This window comes from Rattus rattus, chromosome 4 (assembly GCF_011064425.1).
Source record: "Rattus rattus isolate New Zealand chromosome 4, Rrattus_CSIRO_v1, whole genome shotgun sequence".
In the NCBI taxonomy this organism is placed as follows: Eukaryota; Metazoa; Chordata; class Mammalia; order Rodentia; family Muridae; genus Rattus; species Rattus rattus.
This window is the reverse complement of record NC_046157.1, coordinates 176,441,594-176,468,381: the sequence shown is the minus strand read 5'-3', so window position 1 is coordinate 176,468,381 and position 26,788 is coordinate 176,441,594. Positions and strand designations below refer to the sequence as shown.

The 26,788-nt window shown below is 45.8% G+C and overlaps 1 protein-coding gene across 1 annotated transcript in view; it reads left to right on the top strand.

Moving 5' to 3' along the window:
• Ptprm (protein tyrosine phosphatase receptor type M) overlaps window positions 1–26,788 on the top strand; it is a 681,698-nt gene that overhangs the window by 536,471 nt on the left and 118,439 nt on the right. Inside the window, exons 17-20 of the mRNA XM_032901727.1 lie at window positions 2,116–2,190; window positions 2,367–2,393; window positions 6,178–6,189; window positions 6,892–7,079. Of these exons, the coding sequence (XP_032757618.1) occupies window positions 2,116–2,190; window positions 2,367–2,393; window positions 6,178–6,189; window positions 6,892–7,079 (302 nt within the window). The remainder of the gene's footprint in view (window positions 1–2,115; window positions 2,191–2,366; window positions 2,394–6,177; window positions 6,190–6,891; window positions 7,080–26,788) is intronic.

Genomic DNA, 26,788 nt, shown 5'->3' with positions numbered 1-26,788 from the left:
ACCCCAGGAGGAACATTACTGCTGGACAGGAGGTCTAACTGGGCAGTAACTGCAAGACCGCTGAGCAGGTTTGCCAATGCAGCCTCTCTGACTGACCTTCCCCTTGGAATTCTTTGACACCCCCCCCTCAATAAACACAGCAGAAGAACTTGTTCCCTCCTGCTCTGTTAGCCATGAAACGTCTCTTACAGTTTCACTGACAGGGATCCCCAGTGGTAAGCATTTTCATAATACTCTATTCATTCCCTCTCAATTAAGCTACCAGGGGAACAATCCCAAGGAGGGTTTACAAAGACGCCTGAACTACACACACACACACACACACACGCACACACACACACACACACACACACACACACACACACACACACACCATGCAGATATACATACCTGCAAGTTCTTACTCAGAAAGTTCTAGAAGCTGTGAGGTGAGTCACTTTTTAAAATGAGATAGTAATAAAAACAAGGCTGGAGAATTTAAAAGTGAGGCAAAGCTCATTTACGTGAGGGGGTTGTAACCTGTCCACTGAAGCACACAGAAGTGATGCCTTCCACTTTACTATACCGTAAGTAGGGGAATGTGGAATATGGGATGGGGGAATGGGCTTAGTCTGAATACTTAAAGACAAACATTTAGTTCAAAGGTGGATTCCAGTGCTCAAATGTACTTTAACACAAAGGTAGAAATAAACATAGTTATTTTGTATCTGCCTCACATGCATTTACCAGGCACATGAAGCCGCCTGTGCTCTCCACCTGAGCTGTTCATAAGTGTACAGTTTCTTTCGTTCCTCTTTCTATCAATTATTATTTTCCTGGCAACTTACCAAAGTCATGCATAAATGGGACCCTTCTCTGTTTTAGGGCAATAACCAGGTAACTGACAGGAAGCCTGGATTCTGGGCCTCCCCCGGGCAGGCCTATCTGTCCTTTGAAGATATGGCCATGAACATAGGCACTTCCCTTTACAACAGGGATTGCTTCTGACAACTAAAATACCTTAACACATCATCAAAATAAATACACCCCAAGTAATCACAAGGGTCCCATAACACTGCCGTGGATAGGGTGATGTGGTGGGGATAGGGTGTGTGTACCTCTGCAGGAACTTAGCGTCAAATAAGTCACCTCAGTTCTTAGGAGAACTGCAGCCATGGGTGACGATGTTGAACTACCCTGAGTAGACATCAGTCCTTACGCATTAGTGGAGTGAAAGGGTCCTGTGTTATTAACGTTTTGCAATGTAGAGGAGAGTTAACATCCTGCAAAACTGGAGATACCCATTTTCAACCAGTTAATCAGAGGATTTGACATTCTCTCATAGCAGTAGAGACAAAGAGACGGTGTGGTTCTTCAGAGAAATAATCCAAAGAAATATATATATTTTATCTTTTAAAGACTAAAAGAGTAACATGGAAAAAGTTTCATTTTCAGTATAGTTTTATTTTTATGAGCCAGATTTCAGCAACCCAATTTTTTTTTAAGATTTATTTATCTATTATTTATAAGTACACTGTAGCTGTCTTCTGATGCACCAGAAGAGGGCATCAGATCCCATAACAGATTGTTGTGAGCCACCATGTGGTTGCTGGGATTTGAACTCACAACTCTGGAAGAGCAGTCGGTGCTCTTAACCACTGAGACATCTCTCCAGCCCAAATTTTCAAAATATGAAAAAATAGAATTTCTAGCAAAGCACCAAAACACTGCTATTCCCTTTGTTCGTCAGAAGCTTCATATTGACTTGTTCCCACATTTGCAGTCATAAACATCAGCTCAGAGCAGAAGCACAATCACAAAGTCAAGGCAAAAAACCCAGAGTAAGGAGCCTCTTGGATTCCCCCATTCGATGTGGTGGTCCTTTGTAGGTGTTTTCCATTATAGGATAAGAAGAGTCTTTGTCTGATCAAAAGGGTTCGTTCCCTAAAAAGGATGAGTGGCTACCCAGAAACTACTGAGAATGGTCATGCTTGTCACGTGGACTTCAGCGAATCCCAGAAGCTTCTCTGTATGAGCGGTCTACCTTAACACGGACGGGCTGCCATGATTGCAGAATGCCCTAGATTCCAAACTCAACCTACCTGTGGCCTCTGACCTGCTTTTCTCTCTCCACAGCCGTGTCTTCACCGTCATCCTTTACAATGAAAACAAACACGCTGAGCACCTCAGTGCCGAATTCCTATTACCCAGGTAACGTCCTCCACCACTGCGCCCTCACCTGCTTCGGTGGCCCATGGGCATTCTGCTTGATGCAAAGCCGAGACTTCCGGTGGCTTTCCTGGGGAAGTGGGGGTTCGCTCGTCCATCACTGACTGTTCTTTCTCTCTTTATTCTCCCTGCGTTGCCCTGCTTACGATGTATGGCAGACCCATTTGTGCCAACTGCAATCTTAGGTGAGAATAATCCCCTTCCCCAAAGTTTATTTCAGGAGTGACTGAGAAAAATCATCTATCCCCCTAGAGGAGTCTGGAGCTTTTACTGTGCATGACGTCATGGTTAGCAGCGGGGGCATGGGGCGGAGTGGGGCTAGGGGCATGGGGCGGGCTGGTGATGTGGCTTCCTCTGAGGTCGCCACTGGTAGGAAGGGTTTGCTGCATGTGGGAGTAGGGTGATACCAGAGGGCTTCAGTGAGCAAGCCCAGCTCCAGGGCTCTCCCTTTCTGTGTTCAGAATTTAGTGTCAGCTCTGATCCCAGGGGGAGACAAATGACACGTCATCACTCAGCTGGGTACTCCCCGGAGCCGAATCCTGTCCAATGTGACAGTCATAAACGTGGAAATGGCTGTGTGTTATTTCTGCTTATCTCTCTAAGCACTAAAAAGGAAAAAAAAAAAAAAAAACACGCCAGTTTCGAAAACTAGCATTTTCCTAATGATGCCCCCCCACGCCACGCAGTGCAGTGATCACAGCGGGGTCTAGACCCCCTGCCCATCCACCCAGGGCAGCTCCCAGCAGCGCTGTCTATCACACAGTGGAATTTTAACGGAACTGATGTTCTGAGCAGCGGAATGGCAGGAGGGCGCCTCAACAACGTGCACTCTGTGATATGTCAGATGTCACAAGAAATGATCTAAAATGTTAGCCCGACGGGGCAGAATGCATTTAAAGTATGAAATACTCCCAGCAGGGGGATTACAGGGGGGAAAGATCCCGCCCCTACAATGTAAGCGGGGTGAGGAGACATGGCATTACCCAGTTGTCATCAGCAGACAAAGCATGAGTTGCCGTGGCGTTTGAGACGCATATGTAACCCGAGCGTGTCCCGACTGTGTTCTCTTTCCACCACTAACCTTCCGGGAAAGGAGCACAACAAACGCGACTTCCAGGTATATACCGGTTCGCTGTGGCCAGAGCTTCATCCTCAGCTTCCACTTCTCCTTCCTGACTCTCCTCACTAGGCCTCAGTACCCCACCCGCACCGAGATTCCCCACTGTGCTTCTCAGTTCTCAAAGTTGTCCCGATTCCCAAAGGACAGGGTGACTCTGGTCTTCACACTGGAGTTTTGGAGGCTTGAGCAAATTGGTTTCCCAAGGGCAAGAAAACTGAGCTAAGGAAAATGGAACAGGATATTTGAAATGATTTACCTGAGGCCCTGCGCAGCCCGCAAGCAGGCTTTAGCACCTACTACAAAGCGGGTGCGTGGTTTTAAACCCTTCTCAAGGGTGAGGGACATGGGCGCATTTCATGTACACTGACACTGCGATCTCTACGCAGAGGCACCTGGGAAGTTGCCGGGTGGGCGAAGATCTGCGCATGAGCCTGCATCACGTTCACATCCCAGGTCCCTCTTTAGCTCTCGTCCTGGAGGAACCGTGGGTAGAGAGGGCTGAGTCTCGCACCGTCAGAGGGAAGAAAGCATTCAGATTTCACAGCGGGGTGAAGATAAGCTTATTAAACAAATATCATTTCTCCAAAGCCACTGCCTTATTATTAGGAACATTAATGACATCTTTTGAAGTCGATTAGGCTCCCTTTTCTGAGAAGAGAGAATTCAAGTTTCAAAACTGGTGTGAAAAAAAAAAAATAAGTCTAGCACATGCACAGATCACTGTTTTCTGGTAAAATCTGTGCAGTGGAAAACAGTGGAATAAGTGGTGTGGGGTTGGGAAACCATGCTAGAACCCCAGGATCTGGTTATCCCTTGAAAACCACAGGAAGAAGAGCTGGGTGTCTAGCTTGGTCCTTTGGAGAGGGATAGGATTAGTTACAATTTACGTTGAGACAGGAAGGGTTATTCTGTTAGGAAACAGTTCAGCACAAATAATATATTCACTACATTAATGTATCATTTTCACCTACAAAGACCCAATTCTCATGGAGAATTTAAGTCCACTTTACCTCATTTGCTTGAAAAAAAAAAAAAAAAACAAATGAGTGAATGGATGGAAGGATGGATGGAGGCAGACAGACAGTTGGTAGACAGTAAATGACTAAGCCTCCTCCATCTCAAAAAATACAGCATCCATTCTCAAGTTAGTATTTTCAACTAATTCATTAATGAACATAGAATTAATTTTCAATTCTCAGAAAAATCACCGGAAATAATACATTCAGAAAACATCCCGATTTTTTTTCATCCAAGACATTATTTTTAGTTTAAGAAAATTGTTGATGGGTAGCTTTTTAATACAAGAGAAGGATGACATGGGGTACTGTTCATCAGTAATAAATCATTTCGGCGGTCAGGGAAAACTGATTAATGGCTCATTTTAGTAGAGTCGGGAATTTCTAGCAGGAGAGGCGACCCAGTTTCCCAACAGACATGGCACAGGAGGCCAAGGCGTCGTCACGCAATGGAGAAACACGGGCAGTGTGGGCAGCAGCTGTGGCTAAAAGCACCGCCAGCCTCATGGTATCTCTACTTGAAAAAGCCTGGGTCCTTTAGGTGGCCTTTTCTCCCAGCCAAAAAGGAGAGTCCAATCAACCCGTATTCACGACACAAAGTATTAAAAAACAAAGAGAACAAGAGAGGCACAGAGGGGAAAGTAACTAACGTTCCATTGCTCTAAGTATTTATTCAGAGAAGAGCTTTCTCCCAGAGGAACTAAGAGCCCAGTGGACCTAGTACCTCAGCAGGGATCCCTCATCCCAGCTGACAAACTCTTGGCCTTGGCCAGCAGGCAGCTCTGACGTGCCAACTCTCAGGGGGTATTGGTGCTGTTAAAAAAAAACGGGAACTAGACCTTGCTAAATATCAAAGCAAATCCAAAGGGAAAGCCAAAAGGAATCATGAAGTCAGCGTTCTCACCCTTCTTTATTTTGTTTCTTTTCCGTGTCTTTAGCCGCCTTGTAGTGACTGGGGTGCCATTTCTGCAACGGCAACATAGCTCCACCCCCCGTGTACCACCTTCCATACCATGCATCCCCGGGGCTTTGCAATGCATTCGGAGCAGGGTTGCAGGACAGGCGCTGGGTTCCTTAGGACCAAGCATTTATGTAGCCAATGACAACAGCAGCAGAAGTCATCTCAGGACAAGTGTAGCTATAATCCCTATTGAATGCACAATTTCCCAAGCATCTCCATCCTCTCTGATATCTTTTCATTACTTCCGTGGAAAGTAGATTTGCCGTCTCCTTTTCAGTGACTCCTAGCACTGTGGTTTCGTAGAAGCCCTGCTCGTCCTCGAGACCATGAGAGGGACCCAGCATTGTAAGGAACTAACCCATAGAAGATCAAGTTCTGAATCGAGTAGCCTCGACTGGACATGTCTGTCTCAGACATGCTTAGTAGATAACATTGCCGCAACCCATTAATCTACTTTACCAGTCAGGACCCATTAAAATAGAGCCTCTTCTGGCTGCTTTGACCAAATTTCTGACATGAATTCTCTAGTTCAATTTGATTGGCTTTGCTCAAGAAATTTAAAAGACAAACGTGTTGCATACAAATAGCCTTTAGTTATTTCTCTGTTTATGGGGGATGAAAAGCAATTTTATACCAACATTCACCTCCTTTTTGCCATTGGGTGCTCAAATGAGAGAACTCCGCCCTAATGCCATGGCAGAGTTGAGGCTGCGCCCTCTGACCGCCTCTCCCTCTCTCTCTCTCTCTGGAGAATTTAAGTGGAAGGCTAGAACACAAAGTAAAATTGCCTGTAGTTATCCACACAGACTGTTGCTTACGTCCTGTCTCCTTTTTCTCCTCCTCTTCTCTCCTGATATGTATCCGCTTTAAAGTGCCAATCAATGGTAAGTTCCCCAACCGGCCCCTTGGAGACGCTTCGGAGGGAGTGCGGGAGTGTGTGTCTTCCTCACAGACCTGACAGAGCCAGTGTGCCGCCCTGTGCTGGCCTGCATGCTTGCTGTCCTAGGCCATCCTGTGTGTGACGCGTTGGCCCGCAGTGTTTCGTTCAGTTTTCCGATCCCAGAGCATGCAAAGTGACTCATCGAAGCACTGCTCCCAAACCAGGCTCCCTCTCGGGTTTTTCCTCCCTCCTTAGATCTCCTGAACCAAGTGCCCATCCCACCGCTAGCTTCCTATGCCAAACCCATTTTGTGCACTTTTCTTTTGCTCACAGAACATTTGTAGAGTCCGTTTATCTCATCACACAAACGAGTTAGGTGACATTCGGAAGTGTGTACAAGCCTGGTTTTGCACCAGGTCTTGATAAAGTTTCAGACCGAAACTTTCACCAATTTCGCCACTGAAATGCGGGAAGGAGCGTTTGTCAATGAGCTTTGCAGAAGCAATTATCTCGTTTGGACTGCTTTGTAAGAGCAAAGGTCCTGCCTCATTGCTACCAATATCGCCAATCCCACTTACAAACGAGTAACTTTTGTTTCCTGGCTAAACCGTCCTACAGTAGAGGGGCGTCAGCAGCCAGCTTGTTAGCACCATGCGGTCCTGACCCTCTGGTTCACCCCCCTTTTCTCCTTTGTCTTCCTTTCTAGATGAGACCCACACCATGGCCAGCGACACCAGCAGCCTAGCACAGCCCCATACTTACAAGAAGCGGGAAGCCGCGGACGTGCCTTATCAGACGGGACAGCTTCACCCAGCTATCCGTGTGGCAGATCTCCTCCAACACATCACTCAGATGAAGTGTGCTGAGGGCTATGGCTTCAAGGAGGAGTATGAGGTGAGCCTGGGCCAGCGGCTGACTGTCACTGCACGGATCCTAGAGATGCCAGGCAGAGGGCCAGATGGGGTGAGGAGACTTAGACCAAGTTCATGTGTGTTCGGTGGGAAATGAAAACCATTTCACAATTCACTTCCTTGGGTAGAAACACGAATTGGCTGCAGGCTCTCTTCCTCTTCCTCCTCCTCCTCCTCAACTGTTTTCCTGCCAGTAAGTAGGAAGTTAAGTCCAAGTTCTGTGGCTGTCTCAGGAAGAAAAGTGTCCACTTAAAGCCACTGCAGATCTACTAGCAAAGCCACATTGCAAAGGGCAGACAGGAGTAAAAGGACTGGCTGTTGGCATGGCTGGCTGTAATTTCTCCTGGAGTTTCAGTATCTGAGAGTGTGCACTGCTGATAGGGATGTTCCGGGGAACCATGGTATCCTCCTACCTTATATAAATCAGTTTCCCTCCTTCTCAGCCTTACTCATCAAGCAGGTTTTGCTAGAAACTCATTCTAGAATCAGAGGAAACTTTCTGACTTCACAACATTCAGTGCAAAATAGCACACCATCCACCAAGAGTGTGTGCAGGTTTGTGTGTGGGGAAGGGGGGATAGGATTACATTGATTTGTGTGTGTGTGTGTGTGTATGTGTGTATGTGTGTGAATACAGTGTGATGTAATATAACATAAGCGTGTGGTCACTGGGAAGAGCATGCTTTCTCAGAGAGAAACGGAACTGCGCAGAGTGGACTTCTGAGCCTTGGGATATGTTTCCATCAATCCCTTATCTATAGAGTCAGCTCGGTTTTAGAACCTTCCTATCAGGCTCTAGAGTGTTGCTTTGTTATTAGTTTAGTCCCTCTTTGTTATGCAGTCATCTTACCCTGCGCTTACACCTGCAAAGTGCTCAGAGGGGCTCCTCCCGTCTGCCTCCGGGTTTAAGAAGGATAGAAATCTACATTACAGAGTCTCGGATCAGCGCCTTGGCCGCAGTCTTCATAAACTGGCATCCAAGTCCCAGGCTCCTTGGTTAACGTGGTGAAGCATTTTACAGTTCAGGTGGTGTACACCACACTAGCCACACGAGAGTAGCAGGAGAGGATCCAGCAGACTTTACGAAACTTGGTGCCAATTTTGGAGGAGACAATACATGTGACTAATGACTTTGTGCTTTTCCCTTTTTTATTTAAGAAATGTTTTATACAATATATTCTGATCACGCTCTCCCCCTCCCCCAACTCCTCCCAGATCCTCCCCACCCCTTCACCCACCCAACTCTGTGCCCCCCTCTTTCCCTCTCTCTCTTTAAAACACAAGTAAAACTCAAAACAAGAAACACACATACACAAAATAACCCACCAAAACAAACAAACAACAAAAAAATGAAATATACAAGCAAAAGACCAATAAGATAAAAACCATTCAAACAAAACAATATGAGGCAAAAAACACCATTGGGTTTGTTATGCGTTAGCCAACTATTACTGGGCACCCCTTATGTGCGCTTAACGAGACCAGTGAGACTCCATTGGAGAAAAGGTTTTGCTTTGCAAACAGGTTTCAGTTACAGAGATCTTCTTGGTTAGAAGTCCCCCTTGTGGTCCTGGGAACCTGTCTGGTTTGAACCTATGCAGGCCCCATGCATGCTGCCGCAGTCTCTGTGGGTTCCTGTATGTCCTGATGACATTTCCTTGATGTCGCTCATCCCTCTGGACTTAACGCTATTTCTGCATAACATAAGGGAGACAGCCCGTCTAGAACTTCGTGCTCCAAAGTTTCTCCCTGCACGCTGTCCAGCTGTGGGTCTCCATGTTGGTTCCCATCTGCTGCAGGGGGGAGCTCCTCTGATGATGGCTGAGTGAGGCACTCATGAATGAGTATAGCGGAATGTCCGCAGGAGTCACTTCACGGCTCTGTCCCTGTAGCAAAAGAATTTGGTTTCCTTCTAGGCCCACGGTCCATCCAATCTGGGGTTCTTGGCCACCCTACCAGTGCCGGGGTATGCGCCTTAAATTCAATGGGAGAGTGGTTGTCTATTCCCACAATCTTGGAACTAGAATTAGAGCAGAACAACCATCAGCTACCTTTGCGTATCAAACAATGTTCTATGTCTCACTGTGGGCCACTTTACTGTGGGCCCCAGCTTGGTCTTAGGCTGAACTCTCTCTCCAGCTTGATTATGAAAAATCCCACCACAAAGGACACCAACAGTGGCTGAACCACAGCCCCTGGCCCAGCGCAGACACAGACATGCTATGCCCGGCCACGCACGTACCACCTGCTACGGCAGCAGTGATCTGAGATCAGAAGGCTACAAAGCCATGGGGACCAATCCCAACTATGTCCCCGGAGTCACATTTACCCCAGAAGACGTTTCCAGATGAAGTTCTGTATTTCAGCAGCCCTGAAGTTCTCAGACTCTCCCTTAGCAGCTCAGTGTATAATTCGGTGAAATTGACAGCCTTTTGCATGTCGCCTCACGCACTTTTAAAGGGTAGCTTAGGAATTAATAGGATTAAGAAGAGTAAGACTTCCAAAAGCATTAATATCTTATGAAAGACAAAATTAGGTTATTGAGAAAACATAAGACTAATGAATGGAGATGCTGTCTTGGCTCTATCCAATATTCTGCATGCAGATACTGCTTGCATGTTTATTAAAGATGTTAATGTCAGAGAGATTAGTTATAGGCTCAAATAACAATTTGTAAAATAGCTGAGTCCAGTTTTTCTTGGACTGTTTAAAAATACCCACCTCGTGACTACTGTAACACACTACGGGCGACGCATATCCGAACGCCTGCAAAGTTTACTTCCCACCCAAGCCTCCTGAGGGCCACGAATCTGCAGGTGCAAACTAGGGTACGTTGAACTCATCTTAAACATTCGCCGATCGACAGCTCATTAAGATTTGTTACATGTTAAAATGATATGCTGTCTGTGAATGAATTTCAAAAAAAAATATCTTCCTCTTTCATTCAACCCATTCAGCGATCAGGGAAATGATCTTAAAGCAATAATCTTGAAACTCAAAAATCAATAATCAAATTTAAAAGAAAAAAGAAAAAAGGAGGGGGAAAAGAAAATGTGAAATAGCGCGTGGGAGGGGAGCCACTGAGCAAAAATGTAAAACTCGAAAATTTTATTTGGAATAATTCCACTGGGCTGGAGAGATGGCTTGGCTGTTGAAGGCAAGGCTCACAACCAAAAATACGTAAATAATCTCGTCACTCAGTCACTCACCCCTTGCCATGAGTGAACCCATGCTGGGATTAATGTGACAATTCAGACCGATGCTGGCATCCCCCTGTGATCTGTAATTACAAGGGATCGGTCTGAAGCAATGGCGTTGGGTAGGCAAACCTATGTAAAAGTGCATATCTCACACGAGACCTGAAGTCTGGCCACCCCTGGCTTTGTCTCTATCGAGTATTCTTGTTCTGATTTTCCTAACCCCACACAGTCTTTATCCTAGGGTAGATAAAGAAAATCTTTAACTGGTTGCTTTCTAAATGCAGTTAGTGCGCTGGCCAGTTTTATGTCATTGACGCAAGCTAGAGTCATCACAGAGGAGGGAACCTCAAATCAGAAAATGCCTCTAGGAGATTCAGCTGTAGGTAAGAGGATAGGCCATTTTCACAATTAGTGATAGATGGGGAGGGCCCAGCCCAGTGTTGGTGGGGCCACCCCTGGGATAGCCATCCTGGGTTCTATGATAAAGCAGGCTGAGCAAGCCATGGGAAGCAAGCCAGTGAGCAGCACCCCTCTGCATCAGCTCTGCATCAGCTCCTGCCTTGCAGGTTCCTGTCCTGCTCGAGTTTCTGTCCTGACTCCTTTCAATGATGAACAGTGCTGTGTAAGCATAATCCAAATAAGCCCTTTGCTCCCCAAGTTCAGTCACAGTGTTTGTCACAGCAGTAGAGACCCTGACTGAGACAGCTAGATTTAGAGCTGTGACTTACCCTGAATGGTAGTGTTTCCTCCAGATCTTGAGCAAGTCGCCCCGCCTATATGGCCCTCAGTTTCTCCATCCATAAGATGAAGTGGGTGCAGTGTCAGCCCTGTGAGGTTATGTGAAGACTAAAGTCATGTAACGTATCATAAGGACTAAGATTGTTACCTGGCATACAGCAATCCTTCGTGTGTTTGTGAGTAAACACTCAGGGTGTTAGTGAGCTTAAGACAAAGTGCTCTACTAACAAGTTTATTGTGAGTTGCCCACTGCCACAGACACACAAGGGAGCGCTCCAGTGCCCACCCCCGTAAGATCACAGTGTGATGAAGGAACTAGGTCAGGACGGCTATGCATCCGCTAAGAACCTGCATGATCCAGATACATGTTGAGGGTACTATGAAGGACTTGGGGACACCTGAACCAAACTGGGGCAGAGTGACTCTTCTTTAAAGCAGGAGTGGAACTACCCACAAGTTGAAAGAGGACACATTTCATAAACACAAGAGAGTATCAGTGCTCTGGGAAAGCCCCAGGCCTGAGTCACCACAGATGTTAAAGACGTGAGGGCCACGATCACTAAAGGGTGTAAGGTGCCATGCGAGAGAAGTATTGATGTGGTGGTGGTCTATGATCTAGGAGAAGCAGAGACAGCCCCAGGAAGTAGGCGTGACCCTCCTTGTGTGGATGGAGAGCTATCTCATAGAAGCACCTTGTTTTCTTAAAAGTTATTTCTCGGAGACACGTGAAGGAAAATGTGAAAATGGAAAACTATTCTGGACTGTTTAGCCTCCAAACCCCCTGGAGCTAAGAAGGCCATCCGCACCAAGCTGTGTCTAGGGAAAAGGATGGAGACAACTACTCAGCTGCCACCCCAACCCCGTGCACACGGCCATTTGCTCCTCCTGCCTTTCTCCAATCAACAAGGCAAACCCCGTCATGCACTTTGTTCAAGACCCCTTGGGATAGTGGCTTCCCCCTGCTAATCTGTTCCCTGTGTTTTCCAAGTCAGCAGTGTCCGAGAATTGCCCTAAACTCGGAAAGGCTTCATTAGCAAGCAAGTAACCAAACAGAGATGTGGCCACACAAGAAGGAAACGTGCTGTGGAAAGGCGACAGAGCCTTTCTCGGTGCAGGTTCTGTATTTGATTTTGTTCTAACAAGGTAAGTCCTATGGCATAGCCCACTAGGGAGACATAATAATTTGATTCAAAAGAAACTCCGACACGAATCACAATGAAGAAACGGAAGATGGCATATTGTCAGCAGCCAGTGGCTGAGTCCTGGGGTGAACGGACTGTGAGAAGGGCAGGTCTGTTTATGTTGCCAGGAGAAGTGACCAGGTTTTTTCTGCAGAAGAGCAAAGGCCAATCTGGACAGAGCCCCCCAGAGGACAAATCTGGAAGATTCCCAGAAATGGGGAAAGGCCACACTGTACTCCAGGGAGTGGGGGGAGGTGTTGTGGGGCTCAGCCACCCAGCCCTGAAGCCTGGATGGCCCTTTGTTGCCTGAAACTGCAAGGAAGATGTGCCGTGACCACATGGCCTCTGTGCTAGACCAGGGTGCGCTTGGTTACCCACCCTCCTCCTTGACCCAGCACTGAGAGCAGGAAGGTGTTCTGTATCGGGGACAAAGCAGCCATGGCCCTGTGTAGTCTGTGTCGCATGCCCTCACTCTGTGCTTCCCCGAGGACTTTGTTCACTGAGGTTCAGAACCAGTTCACAGTACCTTTGAAGAGCCAAGCAGGACAATGGCGACCTTCAGTAGGCAAGCAGCATACTGTCCTCAAAGAAGGCGCATTGCTCAACCTGTACAACTGAGATAAAGAAATAGCCCTTCCAGATGGGCCACCCTGGGACACACAGCCAATAGTTCATTTCTCCCTGAGGCAAGGGAGTTCATTTTTCCGTAGCGAGAGCCCAAACACACAAGAAACAGAAGTAATTCTCTGCACCCTATTCTTCAAAACGACGTGTTAATACATCCCACTGTATTTAGAAAAACACCAGCCTCTCCTGCTCACGCTCCTCATGTGTGTCTCCAGGGTGTAGACGCTGGTGGTTCATTTTGTGACTGAACGTGGTGATTGTTCCTTCAGTCAGTTTAAAGCAGAGGAGTGGAAGACAGTCTGTCAAAACTCCGTGGCAAATGGGTATTCCTAAGGAACTCAGAGTTTCTTCAAATGCGCCATCCCCTAGGTGTTCCACTTTAAATATTTGAGCTGTCTCTCTCTTCCCCCTTTTATCTTTCCCCTGTTTTCAAGTCAAATGGTTGGATCTGTTAAGGGGAAGTACAATATTTTACATAATAGCCTTGCAGCCTAAGGAAGAATTGTCACTGAAATCTCTTCCCCACCCTGTAACGCATCTGCTTTTTCTTTCCTTGTGTCCCTGCTTAGAAAAGCCAATTGTCCACCACTTGAAAACCACTGCTCTCTGCAGAGATGGAGCCCTAATTTCTTGTCCTCCACATGTCCCTAGCTGAGGAGCATGAACCCTGGATCCTTAGAAGAGCAAGCATCAGACAGCTGTCCCAGGCCCCTTGGGGTAACACAGCCGCTCCTTGGTTGGTTTTTGCAGAGGCAGAGGCAGAGGCAGTGAGGGGTAGGCGCAGAGGCAGAGGCAGAGGCAGAGGCAGAGGCAGAGGCAGAGAGGCAGAGGCAGAGGCAGAGAGGCAGAGGGGAGAGAGGCACAGGGAGAGAGGGAGAGAGAGGCAGAGAGAGAGGCAGAGAGACAGAGAGGCAGAGGCAGAGGCAGAGACAGAGAGAGAGAGAGGCAGAGGCAGAGGCAGAGGCAGAGGCAGGGGCAGAGGCAGAGGCAGACAGAGGCAGAGGCAGAGGCAGAAGCAGAGGCAGACGCAGATGCAGACGCAGACGCAGATGCAGACACAGAGGCAGAGAGGCAGATGCAGAGGCAGACGCAGACACAGAGGCAGATGCAAACGCAGACGCAGACACAGAGGCAGAGGAGAAGCAGAAGAAGAAAGAGAAGCAGAGGCAGAGGCAGAGGCAGAGGCAGAGACAGAGGCAGAAGCAGAGGCAGACGCAGAGGCAGACGCAGATGCAGGCACAGACGCAGACGCAGACACAGAGGCAGAGAGGCAGAGGCAGAGGCAGAGGCAGAGGCAGAGGCAGAGGCAGAGGCAGAGGCAGAGGCAGAGGCAGATAGAAGACAGAGCACTGTGTATAACTGAGTGGCTGAAAGCCCTTCATATGACTGTGCGCCACCCAGAGCCAGAGTGGGAGCGCTTCTCCTCCCCTCCCGTCCCCTCCCCTCCCGTCCCCTCCCCTCCAGCCCACACACTCCTCACAGGTGTCTTTCACTTCCCATTTCATGTTCTCCAGCACCAGCTGAGTTCATCAATTGCCACAATCAGAGCAGGTTATTTTCTGTCCCACAGGACACTAAACACACAAAACAAAATCACAGAAAGCTCGAGTGGGGAGTGGGGAAGGGGGAGGTTCTCTGGCAGGCCCCGTAGGTACCCTAGGAGCAGCAGCAGCTGTGCCTCCTGTGGAAGAAGCAGCCGAGCGGTTTTGACGTGTTCCTTTCTTTAATGACTGTGTTGACGGTGAGCCAGGTCCGTAAGGAAATGATAAAAATTTCTCTCTGAATTTTTGAGATTGCCTCAAGCTCTTTGGGCAAGTTAGTTAGTTGTGTGTGTGCGTTTCTAGATACTTTCTCACTGAATTGAAAAAAATGTCTACTTTTTTTCATGTTATGTGTCTGTGTTGAGTTTTGGGGGGACAGGGTACCCGGGGAGGCCAGGAGAGGCCAGTTGGAGTTCTGTTCTACCATCCTTTATCTCATTCCTTTGAGACAAGGTCTCTCACTAAACCTGAACACAGGCTGGCAGCCAGCAGGGCCCAGTGATCCTTTCTCCGCCCCCATACTCTGCCTTTTATATGCAGCCCACGGACTTGAACTCAGATCCTCATGACTTGCTCAGCAAGTGCTTTTACCTGCTGAGCCATGCCTCGCCCAGCCCACGTTTTTAAGTAGTGCAATGAAGAGAACCAGCTTTCCTGTGTCCCTGATCTGGTTTTTCCTAAGGGGCTGTATGCAAGTGTGCGTGTGTGTGTGTGAGAGAGTATTGTGTGAGTGTGTATATGTGAGCATGTGTTTATGTATGTGTGTAAGTATGTGTGAGTTTGTCTGTGTGAGTGTGAGTGTGTATGTGTGTGAGTATTGTGTGAGTATGTGTGAGTGTGTATGTGTGTGTATGTGTGTGTGTGAGTGTGAGTGTAAGTGTGTGTGTATGTGTATGAGTATGTGTGTGAGTGTGTGTGACTGTATATCTGTGTCTAAGTGTGTCTCTGTGAGTGTGTGTGTATGATTGTGTGTGTGTCTGTGTGTAAGTGTGTGTCTATATGTGTGTGTGAGTGAGTGTGTGTATGTATGTGTGTGTGTATGTGTGTGTGTGTGTTACAGTCTGTTGTACCTTGTCTTCAGTTCAGGGTCTCTGATTTCAGCTGGCTTTAACTCACTTCCTATGGCCCTGGCCTCCACTGACGTCATGCAGCAGCTTCCACTAGAGGGAATTGGGTTGGACACTTATTTCCCGTGGCTCTATCCTTACTCTGACATAGACCATAGCATCTGACATTTTCTAATTTCTTTGAAGCACTTCTAGGCAACTGTCTGTCTGGTTTCCATTTGGAAGCTGGTTCTTAGAATTCCCTTTATCTTACCTGAGAGAAGTTAGGCAATTTTCCTACTTGTTAACATGCTTTTACTGTCAGATGTTATTAGCCATGAGCATTTTTCACAGAGGCCGTGGACCAGAAGGTGCAGGCTGACAGCGTGCCCGGGTCCCAGTGTCTGTAAGACCTCATGTCTTTCTTGTGCCCGGCATGCTTTGGATTAGCTCCATGGTGCCACTGCCCAGTCGCAGGTCACGACTGACCTGCCCCACACTCTCTCCATGTCACAGGTCACAAGTCCTACCCGTTTCCCCACCTCGCCCCCACCATTCTTCTGTCTCCTCCTCCTGACCCCACAGCCTATCCCTCATCAGTTAAGCAAGTGATCCACACTTGTCTTCTCTGCAGAATTCTCTCTTGCCCTGTGGCCAGTTTTTCATTGTAAGATATGAGTGTTCAAAAACCTGTCGACCCTTTCAAAATCCCCAGGAGGTGGTGTAGCGTCCCTGAGCCCTCCAGACGGGCACCCAGCTCCTGCCTCGGGCTTTGGTTTCAACCTTGCCACTTCCCACCAGTTTTCTTTGCTCAGCTCCAAGACTCCTCTCACTCCAGCTCTGGGCTGCGCCCGTGTGTGGCTTCTGCAGAGAGTGACTTCCAGCTCCTTTGCCCGACAGATCTCTTCAGATCTAGCTCAGTGGGCCCCATCCCAGCCATCCTTGTCTCCCCTTCAGAGGCAACATTTGCTCCACAGTACAAGCTCCATTCCTTAATAATAGTAAACAGGGTAACTGCTAACACCATACACTTCATGTTACTTCATTTAGCCCACAGCTACATGACTAGTATGAAGTGCTTCTACATGACTGACTCCTATGTTTTTAAACACGTGCACATTATGATAAATTATAGACATGGGCGTAACTGCCAATCAGTCCAAATGCAGAGACTATAGAATATAGAAAGGAGGTGACTTGGGATCTCAGGAATTGCAGTTTTGGAGGTACAGGCTCAGATGCCTCTGAAGTGAAGTTCCAAAGAAGGCTGACAGTAGGAAGGAGCTTTGTGTGATTTGCTGGGTGTTGAGAAAGGATAGAGACTACACGAAGGATAAAAATAAAGGAAGACATGAACAGATGGGAGGTGTCCACAAAGCAAGGGTCCATCTTTAGCCACCTTGCCCAACGTGAGCTCACTGCAGATGTTAGTATTCAGCAAGGCAGGGACCAGAGTTCACAGTCTAGGCAGCAGCTGCTGTATGTGAGTTCCGCCTGCTAACGGACTCCAGGCTTCATTTTGGAATCTCCTTCAGCATTGATTTTGCCTTTAAAAAATTCTTTATTTTTCCCAGGCATCTGGGGATGCAGCTCAGTTGGTGGACTGGTTACCTAATAGGAGTTTGTTTGATCTCCAGCACCTGTCCGTAATCCCAACACGAGATAGAACCAGGAAGACAAGAAATCCAGGGTCAGCCTTGTCTACATAGTGAGTCTGGGATTAGCCTTGTCTACATAGCTAGTCCAGGGTCAGCCTTATCTACACAGTGAGTCCAGGGTCAGCCTTGTCTACATAACTAGTCCAGGGTCAGCCTTGTCTACATAGTGAGTCTGGGGCCAGCCTTGTCTACATAACTAGTCCAGGGTTAGCGTCGTCTACATAGTGAGACCAGGGTCCATTACAGGCCTCAGACATCAGATCCCAAAGGCGTGTGTGCATTACAGTCCTTTTGTAGACCTAGAAGTTGGGATGTTTTAGCCCTCAACAGCAGCTGAGAGTACAGCTCTTGGCCCCAAAGACTCAGTTTTTCTGTAACAAAGGTCTGTCTGTGTTTCTTTCCTTTAGTTCTCTGTAGCTTCTTAATCCTTTAGTCTAAGCCCTCTACCATCCCCCCCAACACACACACACACACACACACACACACACACACACACACAAACCTCTCTCTCTCTCTCTCTCTCTCCCTCTCCCTCTCTCCCTCTCTCTCTCTCTCTCTCTCACCTCTCTCTCTCTCTCTCTCTCTCTCCTCCCTCTCTCTCTCTCTCTCTCTCTCTCTCTCTCTCTCTCTCTCTCTCTCTCTCTCTCTCTCTCTCTCTTCTCTCTCTCTCTCTCTCTCTCGCTCCCTCTCTACCTCTCTCTCCCTCTCTCTCCCTCTCGCTCCCTCCTTCCATCCACCCCTTACCCCCCTGCCTGGCCAGTCTGCTACTGAGCTGTTCAAAGCCTTTCACTGACAAGCAGTTAGCTGCCTGACCACTCTCACAGTTCAGCCTGCCGACCACTCAGCCGTGGCAACCACTGCCTCTGTCATTATCACCATTGTCACAGTCTCTGCTTCTTCCCGTGGCCAGCTCAGGGCACAGTGCTGAAGGGAGAAAAGACTGTCCGTCCTCAGGACTGCTGTCGTAGGGCGTCTCCAGTCAGCTCAGTAAGACTGTCCGTCCTCAGGACTGCTGTCGTAGGGCGTCTCCAGTCAGCTCAGTAAGGAAGCTGAACCACTGCTTGCACACACAGAGAAGGGGCATTTGGACCAACCCAGCTCCTTTGTTGGCACTCAGTCACAGCTGTGGAAGTTTACATGTGAATTGGTCACAGCCTTGCTTCTTGAGTACCAATCCCAGCAACCTCTCTGCTGGGCAACTAGACAAGGTGTTCCTACTCTGGCCAAGATATAAATGGTTGCGGGGCCATCTAGAGTCTGGTCCACACTCTTGAGACACCCTCAGCTGGGACTGTAACTCTAGGAGTCAGAACAATCTTCTGTAATCCTCATGATGTTCTCAGGGTGCCCAATAGAGTGTTCACGATGGCGGATGCTGATTGATACAAGTGTCTTCTGGCTGGCTCTTGAACTGATAATCCTTTTGCTCACAGCATCCAGGATAGCCAACTGCTGCTAACCACGGGCCAAACTGCTCCATTTCCCAACCTCTTTATTTACAGGAAAATGAACATCAGAAATGACTATGTTTTTAATAAGAACTTAAAATTAACTAGTAGTGATTTTAAGTGTTGACAGTACTTAATACCTTTCCCTGGAACCCCCCAAAAAAGAGGTGGGTATTCACCTCTCTCCCAAGGCCAGCATCTGGAAAGAAATAGAAGGGTTAGAGTGTTGAAATTTTCAGCCCCAACCACCAACCTCCAGAAAAAGGGAGTAGGAGCAGCTGGAGACAACATGTGTAAAAACAAGTGACCGACGAGATTTAGTGAGCATCTGGGTAGCAGAACATGGGGAGGTGTGGAGCATGGTGGGGCCCCCAAGGGCATCACCTGAGCCCATTGCCTCTTCCCTATGCCCAATGTATTTCTTCTTCTGTAACAAATAACAGATAAACAACTGTTACTTTGAGCCATCCTTGCAAGTATTTCAAACCTAAAGTGGGAGTTGAGATGCATCCTGGAAAAAACGCCTTACAGTCAGTCGGTTGGTTGGAGGAGAGATGACAACCTGCTGCTGTGGACTGATGTCTAGATGGCAGGGTGGTCTTAGGAGAATGACTTGATGTATAGGGTCTAACCCTTAGCTCCAGGTGAAGCACACATAGGTGGTGTCCATTGGAGAAGCGATTGGTGTAGACAGATATCTGGGCATACACAGAAGTTTACCGTGCCGTGTTAAGTGTAGCCCAAGAACAGCCTTGGTTTTCCTGTTTTCCAGTCCCATAGCAGAAACAATAAAGAATTATTTATAAGTGACTCCAGCTCAGGTCATCATGTAACTGTTCAAAGAAGGAAACTTCATCATCACATGACATTTCCAACCACCTAAAGGGAATCTGTATCGTGAAAGCATTTCACAATGTAAACATTTTGGAAGGCGGAACTTTCATGGGTCTTTCTGTCTCCTGAGACCATGATAATGATGCTGATGTGTCCATCACATATTGCTCTGAGCACTGCAGAAAGACAGACACCGACAAATGACACAAAATTTATGCTACTGTATTATGGTCAGATGAAGTCGTCATGCAGAATTGCGGTAACTCTCCCCAGCTATACCTGTCACTGTGGACTCCCGAGTCCTTGTCCTTCCAACTGCACCACATGGTTTCCCTATCCGATCCCTCGCAGTCACAGACCTAAGGAAGCCAACCTTGGGTTGCACTGATTTGATTGTAGCTCTGTGGCAGTAGTGGTAATTTTCTGTCTGTGGTTTGGTTTGATTGAAACAGCACCCTGTCCTTTGTGAGAGGACGGGTCCATCCCGGGACGGTGGGGATTGATAGAGCCACTTCTGGTGTATGTCAGCATTTCTAGAGCAACAAGCACTTCCCATTAATCTTTGTCATGACGCCAGGCCATGCCAATGTTGCCTCTCTCAACACTGATTTTCCATTGTCCGAGAAATTCAGGGAAGCCATTCTGAAGCTGTCAGCTGACCTGGCCTATCTGAAATGATCAGTTACAACCTGAAATCAAGCTACGGCTTTTGAAAGCCATGGATTTTCGCCTACTGCTCCCCTGGGCTATAGCCACACAACCCCAGAGAGGAAAAAGAAAGGAGAGGAAGGAATCATAAACTGGAGTTGTATGTAAGAGCCCGAGATTTTCTAGAAGATTCTCTCTAGACGTTGAGTATTTTTCAGTAGCGATGTGACGGCGGCAACCTCCACAAATGAATCTCTGATCTCAAGGGACTATCCGACCAACACTTCAGCTCTTACAGAACAATTTAAGATAGAGCAGACTGGCACCCACATTCTCTTTCAAAGAGCAGTAACTATCCAAGACACACAACAGACTAAGAATCAGAAGATACAGGTTCCATTTACCCTCAGCCAACTCAGACTCTACCGTTGAGCCAATCCCTCATATTCCATGAAACAGTTCAGCCAGTGAGAACCAAGCACCCCAAGCCTGTGGTGGTGTGGTGGCATCAGTGGCACCAGAGTCCCAGTGTCATTGGTGTATTCTTATAGACAATAGCCTTACAAGGGTAACACCGATAGGCTGCCAGAAACCTGTGTGGTGACATGGTATGGACACCGTGCCTACATAGACTGCCGTGCCATGTTCTGTAGGCACTTCTTTGATTCTGTAGGCTCTGTTTTTATTTTATTCCATTTTTTGGTGGGGTGGTTTGCTTCCCAGTGCCTTTCTCCTCATAACCTCTTCTCATTCTCATGTCTGACCTCTCCCCTACCTGCAGAACACTAGGAATGCTCTTACGATGACATCATGTTAGTGTCAGCTCGTGACTGCATCAGTCCTCCCCGGTGTATGAAATGTGCCCATGATTGTACTTCTATTAATTCTACTTCTCATCTGCATTAACTCAGTTTTCAAGGATGAGTGGTGTGGAAATGTATGGATGAGGTGTTTGCAATTCATTTACTTCACATTTTAGATTGTATAAATTCAGTGTCCGACACACGGTTAATCAGATCATAATAAGGTTAGATGAGAGCGCCTAGTGTTTCTGGGCTGTCACTCACAGAGAGGACAGGGTGCCTGCTGAGTCTCCCAGCATAGGGCACTTTTATGTTCATGACTGAAATACGCAAGACCTAGAATCCAGCCATGTTATTCATTATCCTATGGGTTTTTAAAATTCCTTCCTTCCCTTTATCTCCTACTGTTGCCCTTTAGGGAGATATAAAAATCTATTTACCTCAGGGAAATTATATGAGAGATACTGGAAATTATAATGTATTCAGCATTAATTATAAATATGTAGCATATGTTTTATATATATTGTATTTATATGCTTTAGGTAATTATGCATTTGAGTTTCCCTGCCAATTTTATGGCCAAAATATTTTACTTGGCTGATTACTAAGTATATTTTAAGCTTACTTCTTGAAACATGAAGTGAATGTACTATAAATCCAATTAACATGATTAATTTGCCTAAAGAGACGGCCTGCTTTTATTTCTTTTCCCTGTTTTAATGATGAAAAACAGTTGCAAGGATCCAAAATAACTTAATTTGTTTTTAATGCTTTCTAAGCCCAATTTTATAGTTATTTTCCTTTTATAAGCAAAACATCATTTTTGAGACATATTTAGTTCATAGCAGAAAAGGACAGTTAAAGACCACAGTTTCTAGCAAGTCCCTAATATAATTACACATTTGGATCTGAACACAGTTTCAACCTCATTTTCCTACTTATCTCAAAAGTGTCCTATATCTTCCTCATGAACACCACTATAAGCAATCTCCTTAAACTAACAGGCAGTATTTCCTAAAGACTGAGTAGAGTACAAAATTCTTCAGGTTTATGTTATCTCAACAAAGCTGAAACAAATTCACATTTCTATCTTCCCTCTGTTTGAATTTTCCCCATAATTCACTATCGCCAAGGTGAGCATTCATCTTCCGTTTCTTATCATGTGCCTCTTTGGCGGACTGGAAACACGTGTCTCCGCCTGAACAAGCATCAGGTCTTCGAGCTTGCAAATAGGAGATTCCCTCTCACCAAATCATTTGTAGCCTCTGCTGCCTCTCCCCAGGGCCCTCTCAGGGTCTCTGTGAGCATTCGTATGGCCGCCTGTGCTTCCTTTCCTGTGAACTGTGTAAGAAACCTGTAGTCTATGTGTTTCTGTGATTTTAAGATCACCTTGACTACCAGAAATATGGTCATTTTATTCACACCACTTTATGAAAGATCTTGTATACTTTTGTTGGAATTGCAGGGGATTGATTCATAAAACTTAGGAAAACTGGGGTGGGGTGGTAATAGGTAGGTTAATGAGTAATTAATGTGCTCACTAATACATTCCAGTCTTCATTTATTAGGAACATCTCTAGCATTTCCAGCGAGGTTTCAAAATTTTTATGATAAAACCAAGTATGTGTCCTGGTCTTTTTTATTAAGGACAGATTCTTTTCCTCATATAACATATCCAGATTACAGCTTCCCCTCTCTCTATTCCTCCCACTTCCTCCCTGCCTCCCCTCCCATCTGGGTTCACCTCCATTCTGTCTCCCATTAGGAAGCAAGCAAGCTACTAAGGAATAATACCAAAATAAAACACAAGAAAACAAAATGAGATTAACACATCAGAGTTGGACAAAATAATCAGGAGGAAGGGAGACCAAAACAAGACAGAAGAGACAGACCCACTCACTCACACACTCAGGAATCCCATAAACACACGGAACCAGAAGCCATAGGATGTTCCTAAAGGATTTTGTGTAGAGACGTGCACGCCCTATGTGTGCTGCCTCAGTCTCTGTGAGCTCACGGGAGCTTTGATCACACAGATTTAGGGGTCCTTGTGCTCGCGGATCCTCCATCCTCTTTGACTTACCCTCTTTCTGCCCCCTCTTCTACAGAATTACCTGCAACCTGGGAGGGGGGGTTAATGTAGACATTCACTACAGGGCTGAGTGTTAAGATCTCGTACTCTGAATCACGTCTTGTGGTGGGCTTCTGTATTTGTTACCATGTGCTGCATGAGGAAGGTTTTTGGTTTTGTGTGGATGGCTGAGCAAGGCACTGATCTCTAAGTGTATAGAATGTCATTAGGAGTCATTTTATTGCTACCTAAAAACCTTTTTGTAGAACAGTAGTATTTAGGTATTGCCGTAGGTCCCTGGGGATCTAGTCCCATGTTTGTGGTCACCCAAGCAGCGTTGGGCATGGGATCCATCTCATGGAGTGGGTCTTAGGTCAACCAGAAGTTGATTCATTGGTCATTCCCACAAGCTTTGTGCTGCCATGTCCCTAACGTATCGTGCAAGCAAGACACCCTTATGAAATGCTTTGCGGCTGGGGCTTCCCTCTTGATAGCAGAGCATCCTCCTGCACCAAAGATGCTCGACTGTGGGGGTGGAGGCCCTGCACACACCAGCTCAACTCCTCCATGTTTGATGAGATGTGTAGATGTTGTCCTCGGCAACAGGTGCTCTCCATTTGTAGAAAACAACCCATATTCTTGGCTACAGCCTAAGCTATTGGGGGGAAGGGGGCAGTTCCCATGGGTCCCCTTTGACCAACAACTCAATTAGATGTAACCCAATCCCAGTACGGAATTTAGGGGGCTCTGTCTTCCCAATATTTTGGCGATTTTGTTTAAGTAGCCTTCGTGTGTGTGTGTGTGTGTGTGTGTGTGTGTGTGTGTGTGTGTGTGTATGTGCGTGCGTGTGTGTGAAGATTCTACTGTATCACAGGTTTCCAAACTACACCTCAAGTGGCCCTCAATTTTAGCCATCTCTTTCTATATCCCTACACCTACCCCTACACCCATCCATAGCTGTCTGTTCCATTCCCCTTCCCTGCTGAGGTCTAACTGTCCCCGCTGGTCTCTTGACCTCTGTTCTATGAATTGTAGATTGGTTATCACTGACTAACGGCTAATATCCATACACAAGCAAATACCTTCTGTATCCTCTAGGTATGTGCCCAAGAGTGGGACAGTTGGAGCTTGAGGTAGATCAATTCCCATCTCCCTGAGGAAGAGCCACACTGATTCCTATCATAGCTATACAAGTTTGTACTCCCAACAGCAGTGAACAAGTGTCGCCCTTAACACATTCTCCCTAGGGTGAGCTATTACTTGTTCTACTGATCTTGGGTGATTTTAATTTGCATTTCCCTGATAGCTAAGTATGCTGAGGGTTTTAAAGTGTTCCTCAATCGCTTCTCGGCCTTTTGGCTAAGATCAAGTGTAAAGTGTTCCTCAGCCATTTGAGTTTTCTCTTTTGAGAATTCTTGGTTTACATCTGTGCCCCATTTTTAATTGCGCTGTCTGTTTTTCTTTTTTTTTTTTTTTTTTTTTCCTTTTTTTCTTTTTTTTTTTTTTTTTTTTTTTTTTTTTTTCAGATCTGGGGACCCAACAGGGCCTTGCGCTTGCTAGGCAAGTGCTCTACCGCTGAGCTAAATCCCCAACCCTGCGCTGTCTGTTTTCTTGATCCTCTCTTCTTTACATATTTTGGTTCTTAGCTCTCTATCACATGTATAGTTGGTAAAAATGTTCTCCTATTCTGTAGGCTGCCACTTTCTGGATGACAGAGTCGTTCACTGTGTTGAGGCTTTACCATTTCATGAAGTAACATTTATTGATTGCCCATCTTAGTGCCTGTGCTATTGGTATTCTACTCAGAAAGTCTCCCTCTCTCTCTCTCTCTCTCTCTCTCACACACACACATACACACTCACATGCTCTCTCACACACACACTCACACATGCTCTCTCTCTCTCTCTCTCTGCTCTCTCTCGCTCTTCTATTAGGTTCAGGGTATCTGGTTTTATGTTGCAGTCTTTGATCCATTTGGATTTGACTTGTGTGCAAGGCAGTTAAGTATGGATCTATTTGCTGCCTTCTATGTGCACCCATCTAAGTTTGACCAGCACCATTTGTTGAAGATACTGAGTTTTTATTAGTGTGAACTTCACACTTCTTTATCAAAATTCAGATGTCCATAGGTGTGTAGCTGTACATCTGAGTCTTCAACTTGATTCCACTGATCAGTGTGTCTGTTATTATGCCAATATGTTTCTGTTTTTATGACTGTAACTCTGTGGTACAACTTTAAATTTGGGATGGTGGTACTTCGTGCCAGTCTTTTGATATTCAGAATTGTTTTAGCTATCCAGGATTTGAGGGTGTTTGTTTGTTTGTTTGTATTTGGTTCGTTTTGTGGTTCCAGGTGAAACTGAAAATTGTGTGAAGAAGTCTGTTGGAGTTTTGAGAGAGATTACTTTAAATCCTTAGATTCCTTTAGTAGGGTGACCATTTTTACTATGATAATTCTACCAATTCGTGAACATAGGAGATCTTTTCATCTTCTTATATCTTCATCAGTTTCTTTATTCAATACCTTTAAGTTTTTAATCATACAAATAAATCTTTGACTCATTAGAATTACCCCAAGATATTTTACATGATTTGAAGCTACTGTGAAAGGTGTTTCCTTGATTTCTTTCACAGTCTGTTTATCGTGTGTATGTAGGAGGGCTACTGATTTTTGTGGATGAATTCTATATCTAGCTACTTTACTGAAAGTGCTTATCTGCTGTAGGAGTTTTCTGGTATAATTTTTGGGATCACCTATATATTCTGTCACATCGTCTTTAAGTAAAGATACTTCAGCTTTTTCCTTTCTCATTTGTATCCCCTTGGTCTCCCTCAGTTCTCTAATTTCTCTAGCTAAGACTGCTTTTACTATATGGAATAGTTGTGAAGAGAATGGGCAACCTTGTTCTGTTCCTGATTTTAGTGGAAATGCTTTCAGTTTCTCTCCATTTAACTTGATGCTGACTATGGGATTTCTGTAAACTGCCTTTATTATGCTGAGTTATAGCCCTTGTATCCCTAATCTCTCTAGGACTTCTATCATGATGGGGTGTTAGATTTTGTCAAAGGTCTCTGCATCTAATGAGATAATCACAAGGTCTTTTCTGCTTGTTCACATGGTGGATCACATTTATTGGTTTACACATGTTGGACCATCCTGGTATCTCTGGGATGGAGCTTACATGATCATGATGATGATCGTTTGCATGTCTCCTTGGATTCAGTTTGCAAGTATGTTACTGAGAAGTTTTGCATCCACATTCATAAAGGATATCGGTCTGTAATTCTCTTTGTTGATTAGTTTGGGTATGGTTTGAGTAATTTGATAACTGTGGCCTCATAAAACAAATTGGGCAATGTTCTGTTTCTATTTTCTGGGAATAATTTGGGATATATTGGCATTAACTCTTCTTTGAACATCTGTTAGAAGTCTATGCAAAAACCATCTAGCTCTGGACATTTTTAGGGAGACTTTTGTTTTAATAACTGCTTCTATTTCACTTAGAGGTTATAAGCCTGTTTAAATTGCTTATTTGATTTGATTTAACTTTGGTAAATGGTTGTGTAAATAGAAAATTATCCATTTCTTTTAGATTTTTCAAACTTGGTGGAGTTCAAGTTTTAACTGTACAGCCTTACCATTCTCTGGATTTCCTTGTGTGTTGTTGTATTCCCCTTTTCATTCTTACTTTCATTAATTTGGATTTTTTTTCCTCTACCGTTTAGTTTGTCATTTTTACTGGTGTTTTTTTTTCCTCAAGAACCAAGTCTTTGTGTCACTGATTCTTTGAATTGCTTTGAATTTTGTGTTTGTTTCTATTTTGCTGATTATTAGTTTGTTTCTATTTGATTAAAGCCTGCATTTGATTTGCAGTTGCTACATGCTCCTTTTGGGTA